At 43.5% G+C, this 15,092-nt stretch overlaps 2 protein-coding genes across 2 annotated transcripts in view; both read left to right on the top strand.

Annotated features, from left to right (window-relative positions):
* LOC111979620 (aryl hydrocarbon receptor repressor-like) overlaps positions 1–3,705 on the top strand; it is a 34,581-nt gene extending 30,876 nt beyond the window's left edge. The window contains exons 6-8 of the mRNA XM_070449101.1: positions 255–388; positions 785–987; positions 1,477–3,705. Coding sequence (XP_070305202.1) covers positions 255–388; positions 785–987; positions 1,477–2,497 — 1,358 coding nt within the window. The 3' untranslated portion in view covers positions 2,498–3,705. The remainder of the gene's footprint in view (positions 1–254; positions 389–784; positions 988–1,476) is intronic.
* A 938-nt stretch (positions 3,706–4,643) lies between these two features.
* LOC111979366 (exocyst complex component 3) lies at positions 4,644–13,646 on the top strand. The gene is made up of 13 exons (XM_024009859.2): positions 4,644–4,772; positions 5,391–5,555; positions 5,712–5,931; positions 7,305–7,986; positions 9,413–9,530; positions 9,716–9,841; positions 10,048–10,148; positions 10,291–10,401; positions 10,492–10,633; positions 10,760–10,882; positions 11,035–11,196; positions 11,408–11,529; positions 12,912–13,646. Exons 2-13 carry the CDS (start codon positions 5,412–5,414, stop codon positions 13,105–13,107), a joined length of 2,247 nt encoding a protein of 748 aa, XP_023865627.1. The 5' UTR covers positions 4,644–4,772; positions 5,391–5,411; the 3' UTR covers positions 13,108–13,646.
* Positions 13,647–15,092: the final 1,446 nt, after the last annotated feature.

Genomic DNA, 15,092 nt, shown 5'->3' with positions numbered 1-15,092 from the left:
ATCTTCACATGCAACTTGTCATTTAGATTAGTTTCCATTTATTACCATTTTGAAGAGGGACACAAGGGTTAGTACATTAGTTATTGTATACAAGACACAGACAGAAAGAAAAGATACTGTATTTAATTTGTACTTTGTAATACTATCCTAAAACCTCTCACAGTAATATTGGTGGTTAGAAGACCAAAACAAATATAATGGATTGTATTTGTTACATGGGTTGTACTAACAGAAATACTGTGGCTGTCCTGTAGATGATGATTTTGTGATGAGCAGTCTCTTTAACGCCCTGGAGCCTGACGGTGTTCCTCTAGAGCTCACCTCTTTCCTGACTCGCTGTTTCATCGCCCGGGTCCGCTGCCTATTGGACAGCACCTCAGGCTTTCTGGTGAGTGAGTACCGCGGCTCACACAAGTATCTGGCAATATCAACTCTTACTATCGTCATTTACCATTGTGCTCAACACAGTATAAAGTCAGTTCTGTTTTGTGGGAGATATCTTGAATGTGTCGGTGCTTTACAGTAACACTAACCTTGCCTCAACACCCAAAGAGCAGGTGCACATACATAACTGAATATATTGTCATTTACCATTGTGCTCAACACAGTATGAAGTCAGTTCTGTTTTGTGGGAGTTCTATTCAGTTATGTACGTGCACCTGCTCTTTGAGTGTCGAGGCAAGGTTACAGTTACTGTAAAGCACCGACACATTCAAGATATCTGTTCATGTAAAAAGTGTTTTATAGATAACTTTGATTGATTGATTGATGGATGTTTTGGCAGAGCATGCAGTTCCAGGGCAGCCTGAAGTTCCTGCAGGGCCAGAAGAAGAAGACAGAGTCCGGGGCACTGCTGCCCCCCCAGCTGGCCCTGTTCTGTGTGGCCGTGCCACTCATGATACCCTCCATCACAGAGCTGAAGATGAAGAACATGACGGCCAGGAGCAAGAACAAGGGCCCCGTCATCACCACACCGGATAAGCACAGGTAAGCACTGTGGGAGTGGTGTGCAGGGGGAGAGCTGAGTAGTGAGCAMTCTTCCTCAAATAATGTGTGTCTATATCAGGGTTTCCCAAACTCGGTCCTCGGCACCCCARCGGGTGCATGTTTTGGTTTTTGCCCTAGCACTACACAGCTGAATTCAAATAATMAACTAATCATCAAGCATTGATCATTTGAATCAGCTGTGTAGTGTTAGGGCGAAACCCAAAACGTGCACCCGTTGGGGTCCCAAGGACTAAGTTTGGGAACGCTGGTCTATATCATGTTTTAACTAAACTTGATAAAGGAGCCAGGCATGGACACCATTTCGTTTACTATCAATTTACAATTCAAGACATGTTTATTACACCATCAATTTCAGAATCAAATCACTGGGTATGCTGAATTTGGTCAAATGAGTACTTCATACTTTACACAACTAGCAGATTATATAATGCATACATGACCATTTATACATTTTGTCACGGTTCCCAGTGACAAGAGGCATTGCTCCTCCAGAGGCTCATATGACAGCAGTGACTTACTGTTTCTGAATTGGTCCAGCAGCACTACCAGAGAACCCTGCCACTACACCCCATGGACACCCCTCTCCAAAGACGGCACCAGGTACAAGAACGACAGCTACTGCACCCAGGAGGAGCCCCTGAACTTCTGCCTATCCTCCATGAGTGGTGGTCCCAAAGCTCAGAGCATGGATCATCCATGGGACATTCGCACAGGGTCCGCCATGCGAAAGGGCCCAAGCGGCACCTACACACCAGGCAGACAAAGCAAGTACAATCACCTGGGGAAGACTAGATCCTACAGGATGTCTCCAGGATATCACGCTAACAGACAGGACGCATCTCAGAACAAGCTGTACGGAGGCCTCCACAGCCCTGAGGTGGAGAGCTACTGCGAAGATGGCATGAAGACAGACAACAGGTACATGGGCAACCATCTTGACTGTTACAATGGCATGGTGTTGCCTGAGACGGTCATAAAAACAGAGCAGGACTCTGACTCAGAAAACGGTTGCAATATCTACGGCATGACCCAAAATAGAGCCTGGGTGGGGAACGAAAAGCGCTACATGGGCTACTCAGAAGAACCACAGGTGAAGTCAGAGGCTGACTACTATGAACAATACACCACCTGCCAAAAGAACAAGACCAACATGAGCCCAACGCTCAATGGACACCATAAATACTTATATACAGCGGGGAACAGGGCTCAGAAGGATCATAGGATACCAGACTCAGACACTCTGTGTAGCAGTCAGGGAGAAAACTGTACGGACATCAGTGTATATGGCTACATGCAGCAAGACAACAAACTGAACTACGAGTTCAGGAATCACCTGGTCCACGCTATAAAGAGGGAACCCATGGACTCACCTCCATGGTCTGACAATGGCCATGACATTAGCCAAATACCCATGCAGAGAAGTATGATTCCCAACTCATCAATGAATGCTATTGTATACAAACCAAACCCATATATCTACATGCAATGAGCTCAAGGGACAATCTTAAAAACCATCTGGACTCCACCTTGCTTCTTTATTGTATTGATTCTTAAAACAGCAGGGTGGGTGGTTATTTATACTCAACTCAGGTAATCAACAGTGTTACAAAGCAGAAAGATATGGAAGCAATGGAGAGATGTTTTTATATGACATGAATATGACATGCAGAACCTACTGCAATTCACATGAGTTCTACATTTGTTTTTAAACACATTTCATAACTTCTCGTTTTTAAACCAAGCCATGTCACCTGTCCTGTCAAATTAACTGTATTTCTATTCAATGCATTTTACCGCAAATGGAACAGAAAATACATGCATTGATTAATTAAATTGGGGGCTCCTGAGTTGCGCAGCGGTCTATGGCACTGCATCGCAGTTCTAGAGGCATCACTACAGACCCTGGTTCGATCCCGGGCTGTATCACAACCGGCTGAGATTGAGAGTCCCATAGGGCGGCGCACAATTGGCACAGGGTCGTCCGGGTTAGGGGAGGGTTTGGCCAGGGTAGGCTGTCATTGTAAATAAGAATTTGTTCTTAACTGACTTGCCTAGTTAAATAAAGGATTAAAAATAAAAAATGTAATGTAGTTTATTTTTCATTGATTATTCAGATGAACATAAAAATCCTACTAATTTCTTTGCTTTGATTTATAATGTGATTGATTGTTCAATGTCCATTGAGTCATGAACCTTTATGAATGAGATACTGTATCTTCATTGTTTTTATTCATGACAGGTTGAATTAATGTATTATTTTAACAGTGAGTTTGGCAGTTTTGTCTTATAAAACAGTGTTGCAAATGTAAATTAAACAAAGCTTCACCTAACAGCCATTTACAAACATTAATGTCTAAGATGGTCTCTGAGCATAATAATGTAAAAATGTATTACACAGAAATACTGTTAATTTAAGTTTGTGGTCCAATGTAATATTATTTGTCAATGTTTGTAAAATTGTAGTACATTCAAAAGAAATGTTAGAAACTGTAACTCTGTTTTATGAAGCCAATTTGTTATTATATTTTGAAAAGGAAAAAATATTTTTATGACATGTCCCCTTATGCATTCCATAGCTGCATGCAGCAGTCTCTACGCATTCTTTTATGGCGTTCGTTTTTTTAAAGAAAGCTTTCCGAGCTCTTTCGCTTGCATTTGTCTTTATTTAAAACGATTATGCAAATGTAAATAATGAAATTCCAGCTCTTTTTTTTAACAACTGTTGGTAATGCTTTTTATTGTGTATTTATTGTAAGTACTTTACACTGAACAAGAGAGAAACATAAGGTTTATCGTAATATATTGAACCAATAAATAAATAGAACAACCTGCGTGTTGCACTATAGCACATTTTACAGGAAGGATTACAGGCATACTAGTTTAAGATATCAATTGAATTCAATAGGCATCTAACATGTTTTGTTATTTAGCACAATAAAATCATAAAACAAGTGCAGATTATTATCTTATTTATTTGAACACTGAAAATAGTAATAAAATGCTGGATACAGACCTCCAAACAAAAAGAAAGCTATGATATTTATGAGGATTTATTTTCAAATAAACACTACATTTAGTGCTCAGTACAGTTAGGGAATTAAAACCAAATTGTTACGTTCCTACACATTTTAGCCAAAGACGTTACAGTATGAAGATAGGCTAAAACTGCTTCTCCAATAGAAATCCCTGATCACGCGATGTCATGGCTATGCTCATGCGTAGGACTGCATATGCGCAGCCCAAACTGCGCATATGCAGACCGTAAAATCAAAGCCACTACTTCGATATAAAGTTGTTTTGGACGAAAATGAAAATGTGTCAGTTTCTCACTCTCACGAGCTTGTAGTTATAACAAGGTCAACTACTTAAGACATTGTCTCGAATCTAGATTGGGCATTCAGATTTTGAGAAAATTAACAACTAAGGTCTCATTGACTTCTTATACCCCAAACCCCGACCCGGTCTCTTTCCCCAGTGTTCCTGGAAGTCTTGCGATGTTATGCCTCTGGGTTTAGAAACTGTGTTGTAGCTAATGACTTGTATTTATAGAAATCAACGGTAACATAAAATACAGTTGTGAGAAATTGCATACTCTTTCAAAAGTCGCGCACACATGATCATCTAAAGCGCGCTGTGCTGTCAGCTGCTACTGGGGCGGCGCATGACAAAGGTCAACCAGGAACTGAACCAGGAGAAGCAGTGTTGGATTTGAAATGAGATAATTTGAACGACAGTTTACCTATTCAAACGTATTATTAGAGTTGGTAAGATATTGGATTTGTTCATATTACATTTCAAATGTGTCTTGTACACGGGCTAGCGTTGTGTTTACTGATTGGGCTGTGTGTGTGTCCTTCCTCTCGCCAACCTAGGCTGCTAGCTGTCTAGCTTACCATTAACATGGGCTGCTTTCTAGTTAGTCAATATGGGAGAGACTTTAAGCACACAGATGACGCTTAAACCGACTAGCAAAAACCTAAAACTGACTCTAACCAAATGTTTATAGATTATGAAATAAATTAAAGATCGGTTTGGGCGTCAGGCTTGTCCTTATAAGGTTAGTCTTTTCCAGTCCATATAGCTAGCTACTGTACTCCAGTAAAATGCATTTGAGAGACATTTGTGTTTGCTTGCCAGATAGTAGTAGTAGTAGTAGTAGTAGTAGTAGTAGTAGTAGCAAGCTAGCTAGCTAACGTTATGCCAGCAAGTAGCATTAGCCAAGGCAAACGTTAACGTTACCCAATGCAGTGGGCACTCACCTCACACAGGCACTGTCAGTATTAATGGTTTAATAACGCAATCGACCTGATATAGTGCCTTGCAACATTTTCGTCGTAATCACGTGTAACGTTCAGTTTCGTGAGCATCTTGATCTTTGACAGACCCAGCTTGGCGTTGTTGTCATGGAGGAGACGAACAGGGAGGCTGTTGCTACCGCCGTGCAGAGGGTGGCAGGGATGCTGCAGCGCTCGGACCAGTTGGACAAAGTAGAGCAGTACCGCCGGCGAGAGGCTCGCAAGAAAGCTTCAGTAGAAGCCCGACTGAAGGTAGAAAATGATGACGCTAAGAAGACATGAGATACATTCTGTACTTCCCTATTGTTCATAGAGCTTTCGTCTGAATGAGAGCTGTAACGTTATATATATTGTAAATACATGGCCCAGGCCTGAAACACCTTACCTGGTCTCTTTCCCTCTCCCCAGGCTGCCATCCAGTCCCAGTTGGACGGTGTCCGCACAGGGCTCAGTCAGCTGCATAATGCCCTGCGCGATGTCAAGGACATACAGAACTCCCTGGCAGACGTCAGTAAGGACTGGAGGCAGAGTATCAACACTATTGAGAACCTCAAAGATGTGAAAGACGCCGTTGTCCAACACAGTCAGCTTGCCTCAGCCGTCGAGAATTTAAAGAATATCTTCTCAGGTATGCTGCACAACTACTACATGTGCCTCAGAGATCAATTGGGAACTGTTATTGTTGTCTCTCTTTGCATTTGTGTACATGGAATGTACTGTTACAAAGTATTAATGAGTTAATATACAGTCAGGTACATAATTATTGGCACTGTGATAAAGATGAGCAAAACATACTGTATAAAATAAAGAATATAAATTCTGAGCTATATTGTGTGCTAAAAACAAAAGGGAAATCATATTATTTTATAGTAATACAATTGCTTAGAGAAAGAACATTTGTTTAACAAGTAATAAAAAACTATCTCAAAGATGGAGGCCAAATTTATTGGCACCCCTGTTTTCAATACTCTAGCATCCTCCCCTTGAACACATTGGGAGGACCATTCTTCCATAGAGAATCTTTCCAKATCCTTGATATCCTTCGTCTGCCCTTATGGACTGCCCTCTTCAATTCAAACCACAGGTTTTCAATGGGGTTCAAGTTCTGAGACTGAGATGGCCATTTCTTTGTGGATTTTGATTAGCGCTCGGGGTTATTGTCTTGCTGGAAGATCCAGTTGCGGCCAAGTGTCAAGAGGCAACCAGGTTTGGTACTTGGTAAAGTTCATGATGGCGTTGACCCCAGGACCAGTGGAAGTAAAATAGCCCAATAACATAAAAGATGCGCCACCATAATTTACCGTAGGTATGAGGTACGTTACTGCATATGCTTCTGTTTTTCATGGCCAAACCCTGACCATCTGACCATAGCACCAGATTCAATCCAAGTGCCAATGCTGTTTTACAAACTCTAGGCAGTGCTATGGTCAGATGACATGAAAATAGATAGAGCTCTTTTGCCCTGCACACAATTGGTGGGTTTGGCGTAGAAAAGTACCTCATACCTACGGTTAACATTTGGTGGTGCATCATTAACTATATCAAATACCATGACATTTTAGCCCAAAACCTGATTGCCTCTGCCAGAAGGCCGACACTTGGCCGCAAGTGGATCTTTCAGCAAGACAACCCCAAGCACGCATCAAAATCCACAAAGAAATGGTTAATTGGCCACAAAATCTGTCTCCGGACTTGAACCACTCCAATCTCATAAAATATTTTAGAAAAAGGCTGTGTCGTCATCTTCACGAAGGTGCTGGAGTACTGAAAATAGAAGCCAATCATTTTGACCCCTGTCTTTTTAGATGTTTTTAATTATTTGTTAAACTAACTCTCCTTCTCTGAGCAATTTTATTAGTATAATATCATTAGCACATTCTTTAGAGCATGCAATATAGCTCAGTACTTGTATTATTTATTTTATACAGTCTTTTTTGCTCATCTTTATCAAGGGTGCCAATAATGATCTACCTTGCTGTATACCATTCCCCTTCTGTGCAGTGCCTGAGATAGTGGCAGACACCCAGGTGCTGATTGAGCAGGCTGAGCTGCTGGAGGCCCACCGTAAACTCATGGATCTGGAATGCTCGCGGGACGACCTCATGTATGAGCAGTACCGAATGGACAGCAAAAACACTCACGACATGAACCTGATCCGCAACTACTTTGGCGCGGTGCAGGGCCTGTCTGACGACCTGGCCAAGCAGCTGTGGATGGTGCTGCAGCGCGCCATGGGCACGGTGCGCCGCGACCCCACCATGCTGGTTTCAGTGGTGCGTATCATTGAGCGTGAGGAGAAGATTGACCGGCGCATGCTGGACCGCAAGAAGCAGAYGGGCTTTATCCCCCCAAGTCGGCCCAAGCGCTGGAAAGAGAAGATGTTTGAGGTGCTGGAGGGCACGGTCACCACACGCATCGAGGGCAGCCAGTCGGTGACGCGCGAGGCAGACAAGATGTGGATGGTGAGGCTCCTGGAGATCACCAGGAAGTACGTGCTGGACGACCTGATTGTGGTGAAGAACCTGATGGTGCAGTGCTTCCCGCCACACTACAACACCTTTGACAGGTTTTTTAAGCTGTACCACAACGCCGCGTCCATGCGGGTGCAGGAGCTGGCTGCAGAAGACCTGGAGGCCAACGAGATTGTGTCCCTCCTCACCTGGGTCCTCAACACATACAAAAGGTATCTTTTCTCAGCCCGTATTCACAAAAGAGGCTCAAAGTAGGAGGGCTGATATAGGATCAGTTTTGTCTTTTAGATAATATTGATTATGATCAAATCAAATTTTATTTGTCACATACACATGGTTAGCAGATGTTAATGCGAGTGTAGCGAAATGCTTGTGCTTCTAGTTCCGACAATGCAGTAATAACCAACAAGTAATCTAACCTAACAATTCCACGACAGGCTATGGACATGGAGGACCTGAGCCTAGATCGTCTCTCCTACTTTGAGATACTTTTTGAATACAGGTCAGGCTCTGATCTGCTCTCTCTGTGGCTCATGTAGCATCAGTGATAACTGGGCACCAGTCCAATCAAAGCTCAGTGGAATATGCAGGAGTTTCCTTACCCTGCAAGCAGTTATTGACAAGGTATGACAGAAATCCWTGCTTTGGTGTGTAGTTTCCCTGACACTATTTCCAAATACTAACGTTTTAGCATTTGTGGCACAAATCCCATTAAAGTCATGAATCCAATATATTAATATTTTAGTGACTTTGCTGAGCTTAGCATTTAATGTTAGATATTTTCAGATTAATAATGCTAATATCGGTACCATGACTTGAATGGGATTTGTGCCGCAAATGCTAAAACATTAGCATTTGGAAACATTTCCAGGGAAATAAAACCAATGCATGGATTGCTGTCATGCCTTGTCCATAGACTGCTTACAGGGTTTGGAGACCAATGTAATTTGGGTGAACTATCCCTTTAACCTCTCCTCATTTGTGTGTGGRGTGTTTCTCAAAATCATTAAATTGATGTAGGAAGAACATAGGCACGGAAATACTTTTGTACTCTCCATATATGGGACGGACTTGTAAGTGCTGCAAAGAGCAATTAACTCAATATTTAAAGCTAAACAGTCCCTAGGCACGAGAGGGAGGGCATAGCATGCGATCTAAGCAAAATTGGTGTGGATAATCCAATGAATGCACATACTACTGCACATTGCGTGCACAGACAGGATTTACAGGATTGAACGGAGAAAGATGAATGTACTAATGCATTCAAAACACAAATAACTTTATATCCAATTCAGACACAAGCATCAGCCAACAGCTACCGTGGAAACCACAACCACTGATTGGATGAGACTGTGTAATTATAGAATTATAGATCACTTATATTSACAATGATTTTCTGAGTGTTGTTTACGTGCGACTGCTTGTGAGAAGCCTGTGTTTATAGGTATCTGTGTGTATAATATGGATTCAGGCATTGCTGTGTGTGCAGGTGCGCGAGCATGCCATATTGTGTGTCTCTCTGTAGCTGTCTGTCTGTTACGTTCAAATACATGAAATATATAAATTCCCACAGACAGTATAGTACAGGCTGGGCTGTGTTGCCATGTTCTCACGCCCTACTGTGTTTATGTGTTCCAGTGTGGAGATGATGGGTCACCAAGAGCTGGTGACAGAGTATGACATCCACCTGATGGATCCTCTGCTGCCTCAGAAGGTGGTGGATGAGCTTCTCAGCAAATACGTCCAGACCTTCACTGTGAGTCCAGCCAACACACACTCTGTGATAKCAGCGACATACTCTATGGCAGCTCTTGTCAGATATACAACTCTCTCTCTGCATCAGTAGACAAAGATGAAGCCGCCACTAATTAAATGTTTCATGAATTATTAAAGACAAAGGTCACATGGCTCTGGCTGACTCTCTCTCTCTCTCTTCCACAGTCTAACATCACTGGCTGGCTTCGCAAGGCTCTGGAGACAGACAAGAAGGACTGGGTTAAAGAGACTGAACCAGAGGCGGATCAAGACGGATACTACCAGACCACCCTCCCCGCCATCGTCTTCCAGGTATAACCAGTCACCTCTGGCATCAGCCAGAATCTCTTTAACCCACTGGACTAAGTGGACTAGTTGCTACTACAGTAGCGTTACTATACTAGACAATGTGTATGTGATAAAATTAGGATCTGAGAATTACAGTGAGTCACTAGTGTGTACTGTAAGTCTATTGGAAGGGGGACCATCATCTGACATGTTTGTTTTTCTCTCATCAGATGTTTGAGCAGAATCTCCAAGTGGCAGCTCAGATCGACGAGAMCTTCAAAGAGGAGGTCCTGAAGCTCTGTTTAAAACAGATGAATTCATTCCTCATCAGGTAACATGRATTTCATAATGTTGTGTTAATAATTGTGTAGTGATTAGTCGTTTACATTGATGGCAGTAAAKGTGTGTTACAGAATATCAGGGATGGATTGCTATGTATATGACATCTACAATTGTCTTCTATTGCTGTTCAGGTACAGGGAAGAGGCGATCGCCTACAAGGAGGACCACTTGAGAGACCGGCAGCTCCCTCAGTGCTACGTCCAATACATGATCGCCATTATAAACAACTGTCATACATTCAAGTGATTCCCATTTGACAATTCCCTGTAAATAAGAATGTCTTCTCTAACCTAATGCGGCTAATGTATATCTAACCGTACCTCTGCTCCTAGGGAGTCTATTAACAGTCTAAAGAAGAAATACTTAAAATCTACGGAGCCCACCCAGAATGATGCTGCCATAGAGAGGACCCTGAACGACGTGGCCAAAGATGGATGCCAGTTTCTACTGGATGAAGTTTTCCTGGATTTGGAGGTTAGAACAAAGTGTTTGTGGACATATATTTTAAGCTCATTCGTTACTGTTCTAGTGTAATATTTGACAGAATGTTGCCATGAACACGGTTCTGTTGTATTTGATTGGTGATTTTGCTCTCCACAGCATCATCTCAGTGAGTTGCTGACCAGGAAGTGGTTGACGGGGACCCATGCAGTGGACACTATCTGTGTGACCGTCGAGGATTACTTCAATGACTTCGCCAAGATCAAGAAGCCTTTCAATACGGTACATGGAGAAATCAATCAATTGATATAATCATATCAAATGAAAGGCTTGGACAATTGATTGATCTGGAGAAATCCACACATTTTGCATGTACAAATTGATAGTGGTCATCCTGTGTGTGTGACTGAGTATGTTGTATGTGATGTGTTTAGGAGATGACCAGCGAGGCCCATCGCAGGGTGGTGGTGGAGTATATCAAGGCAGTGATGCAGAAACGGATCACCTTCAAGAATGCAGATGAGAGGAGGGAGGGAGCGGACAGGATGATTAAAGAGGCTGAGCAGTTCAAGTTCCTCTTCAGGAAACTCACTGCTGTGAGTGTTTATTTCCTGTTACAGGAGTGTTCTCTTTTCCAAGGAGATGCTCAGTAGAAACTACATGCATCTTGATCTAGTCTTTCAGCAAATAGTTAGTCACGATTCATCATTTTTGAYGTAAGGAAGACTGCCTTTCTCTGATAAGTCCATACGCTGATACTGTTGCTGATTTTTACAGTTTGTTTGTTCTGTCTCTGTTCTGCTCCAGGGTGAGGAGACTGACCGGCTGTGTGATGCCATCGCTGCTATAGCTGAGGTGTTTAAACTCACAGACCCCACCCTGCTGTACCTGGAGGTCTCCACGCTGGTGTCCAAATACCCTGACATCAGGTCAGATCATACACCACTTAACACATAGGCTACACAGAGAATGAATGTTAGTGGGGTATCATGGTTTTCAATAGAATAACCTTGGCTGTAGGAGAAGTTACTTCAGATGTACTGTATAAGACATTACATAACCAAAAGTATATGTGGACACCTGCTCGTTGAACATCTCATTCCAAAATCATGGGCATTAATATGGAGTTGGTCCCCCCTTTGCTGTTATAACAGCCTCTCCACTCTTCTGGGAAGGCTTTCTACTAGATGTTGGAACATTGCTGCGGGGACTTGCTTCCATTCAGCCACAAGAGCATTAGTGAGATCGGGCGCTGATGTTGGGTGGTTAGGCCTGGCTCGCAGTCGGTGTTCCAATTCACCGATCTCGACAAACCATTTCTGTGTAGACCTAGCTTTGCATGGGGGCGTTGTCATGCTGAAACAGGAAAAGGGCCTTCCACAAACTGTTGCCACAAAGATGGAAGCACAGAATCATCTAGAATGTCATTGTATGCTGTAGCGTTTAGGATTTCCTTTTACTGGAACTAAGGGGCCTCGCCCGAACCATGAAAAATAGCCCCAGACCATTATTCCTCCTCCACCAAACTTGACAGTTGGCACTATGCATTGGGGCAGGTCGCTTTCTCCTGGCATCCGCCAAACCCAGATTMGTCCGTCGGACTACCAGATGGAGAAGCATGATTCAACACTCCAGAGAACGTGTTTCCATGGCTCCAGAGTMCAATGGCAGCAAGCTTTACAACCACTCCAGCTAATGCTTGGCATTACGCATGGTGATCTTAGGCTTGTGTGCGGCTGCTTGACCATGGAAACCTATTTCATGAAGCTYCCGACGAACAGTTCTTGTGCTGACGTTGCTTCCAGAGGCAGTTTGGAACTTGGTAGTGAGTGTTGCAACCGAGGRCTGATGATTTTTATGCGCATACAGCACTCGGCGGTCCCGATCTGTGTGCTTGTGTGGCCTACCACTTCACGGCTGAGCCGTTGTTGCTCCTACACATTTCCACTTCACAATAACAGCACTTACAGTTGACCAGGGCAGCTCTAGCAGGGCAGAAATTTGACAAACTGACTTGTTGGAAAGGTGGCATCCTATGACAGTTCCATGTTGAAAGTCACTGAGCTCTTCAGTACGGGCCATTCTACTGCCAATGTTTGTCTTTAGAGGTTGCATGGCTGTGTGCTCTATTTTATACACCTGTCAGCAACAGGTGTGGCTGAAATAGCCAAATCCACTAATTTGAAGGGGTGTCCACATACTTGTGTATGTGCTATCTAMTCAAATTATTATGTGATGGCCATTGAATTTACCATTGTAGGCTTGATTGATTGTCCTTCAGTAAAAAGGTGTCTGTCCTCTGTCCCCATAGGGAAGAGCACATCGTGGCCTTACTAGCGGTGAGAGGGGACGCTAGCCGAGAAATGAAGCAGATGATCATTGAGACGCTGAACCAGAACAAGCCTTCCTACGCCGGCAACACCCAGCCCATCTTCAAGGACATCACCGTCCCTACCGTGACCATGTCCTCCTCTATGGCCGCCACTGCCAACAAACTGCTGAAATAACTAGATTCTGGAGAGAGATGGAGACACCTGGGTCGTATTCATTCATGCATAAGGTAGCAAATCAATTTAATGGAAAATAAAAAAACAAGCGTTCATTATTGCAGGGTTTCCCAAACACTATCCAAACGTTCCCAAACTCGGTCCTGGGAAACCCTGCCTTATTGGACAAGTTTGGATAGTCCCTCCCTGTCTTAGTGCCTAGTGATTACGACCCTGTCACAAAAAAAAACCTATTGCAAAAAATCATCACGAATCATGATTTTTCTTTTCTTTTGCACTTTTGAAACATATTCCACGACCTCCGATGAAAGGCTTGGACTGTAGTCCTTGAGGATCTGTAAGCGTATGATACTTGATGAATGAACCGTCGAACACTACCAAGTGGTTTTGTTACTGAAATGAGACCTTGCTCACACCACCCACCCCTCTATGCTTGCCTTATACAATTAACAGTTTGAAATTGTTTCAGTAAAACTTTTTCAGTGTGTRATGCTGAATGTCTGTCAGAAAATCTATTAAAGAAATCCTTTCCCCTGTCAGTCTGTACATCTGTTTTCCTAATTTACTCTGCTGTCAGGGAGAGGTGTTGACACGCTGAAACATGCCAAACTACTGCAAAGTGTACCCACMCTCGCATGGAATCATTTCATTGGTTGGCTCATTTGGTGGTTGCTGCGAAAGTTGACATTAATTTGCAGAAGCCGTCTGCTTACTGCATCTTTCCTCAACAATACCATCAAGATCTCTCCATGATCTCCCTCTGTCTGTGTGACTCCACTGCAGCATGCTGCCTTTTGACTTAAAGCAATGGGTACTATGCTCTCCTACTGCTCTGTGTAATACCTCTAAATGTTTAATCTGGCTGCACGCTATTTGTTATGTGAGCAGCTGAAGAGGTAGGAAGGCACAAACAGCCAGAGGGGACAGTTATCACCCTGGCTAGGGTAGCACAGCCTAGTGGAAGGAGAGGAACCAATGATGCAGTGACAGCTGCAGGGGAGGTGTGGGGCCAGCATTCCCATGGTGAAAGTAATCCCTTTTCCAGGAAGTTGTGTGACCATTCATAATTGTTATGGGGCATTTTACCATTGGCTCTCTGCGACCTTAGAAACACCCACTCCAAGCTGTGATTGGTGTCCGTTTTGAAACGGGGTAGTCCTGTGATATTGATATTTAATTGCAATTTGTATACTTTCATCAAAGCTATGAAATTAGGTATGATGGGGGTACTAAACATGTCTTTCCAAGTTTTCCATATGCTTCAGTGTGGTCCAATGAGAGGGCTGCATTTGSCATGCTGTGACTGAAAACAAGGCCATGCAGGGCTGTAGCGGACTAGAGCACGCAAGCCTGTGCTCTTGCATGGCACACACACGTCAGCAGCTCAAAACCCTGGATTACACACACACGCCACGGGGCGGGGCCTAGGTATTAGGCCCCGAGACTTCTGGCAGCTCCATCACAGAATTATCAGTCACTCAACAACTGATCCTCCACTCCTCCTGGTCTTACACACCGCTCTAATGGCTGGCTACTAAAAAGTTGCTTTGACTGGAGTATTCCAAGAAAACCTAGTGCTAACAGTGACATACTGTCTGTGTTCAACATGATTTCACTGGCTTCAGTGGCCACTAAAATGTAGTTTTGTCACACAACAGAATGCCACAGATGTCTCAGGTTTTGAGGGAGTGTGCAATTGGCATGCTGACTGCAGGTATGTCCACAAGAGCTGTTGCCAGAGGATTAAATGTTAATTTCTCTACCATAAGCCGCCTCCAACTTCTTTTTAGGGAATTTGGCCTCACAACCGCAGACCACGTGTAACCACGCCACCCCAGGACCTCCACATTCGGCTTCTTCACCTGCGGGATTGTCTGAGACCAGCCACCTGAACAGCTGATGAAACTGCGTGTTTGCACAACCRAAGAATTTCTGCACAAACGTCAAAAACCGTCTCAGGGAAGCTCATCTGTATGCTCGTTGTC

Source organism: Salvelinus sp. IW2-2015, linkage group LG19 (assembly GCF_002910315.2).
Source record: "Salvelinus sp. IW2-2015 linkage group LG19, ASM291031v2, whole genome shotgun sequence".
Classification (NCBI taxonomy): Eukaryota; Metazoa; Chordata; class Actinopteri; order Salmoniformes; family Salmonidae; genus Salvelinus; species Salvelinus sp. IW2-2015.
The sequence above is the reverse complement of the archived record's forward strand: the minus strand, read 5'-3'. Positions and strand labels throughout refer to the sequence as shown.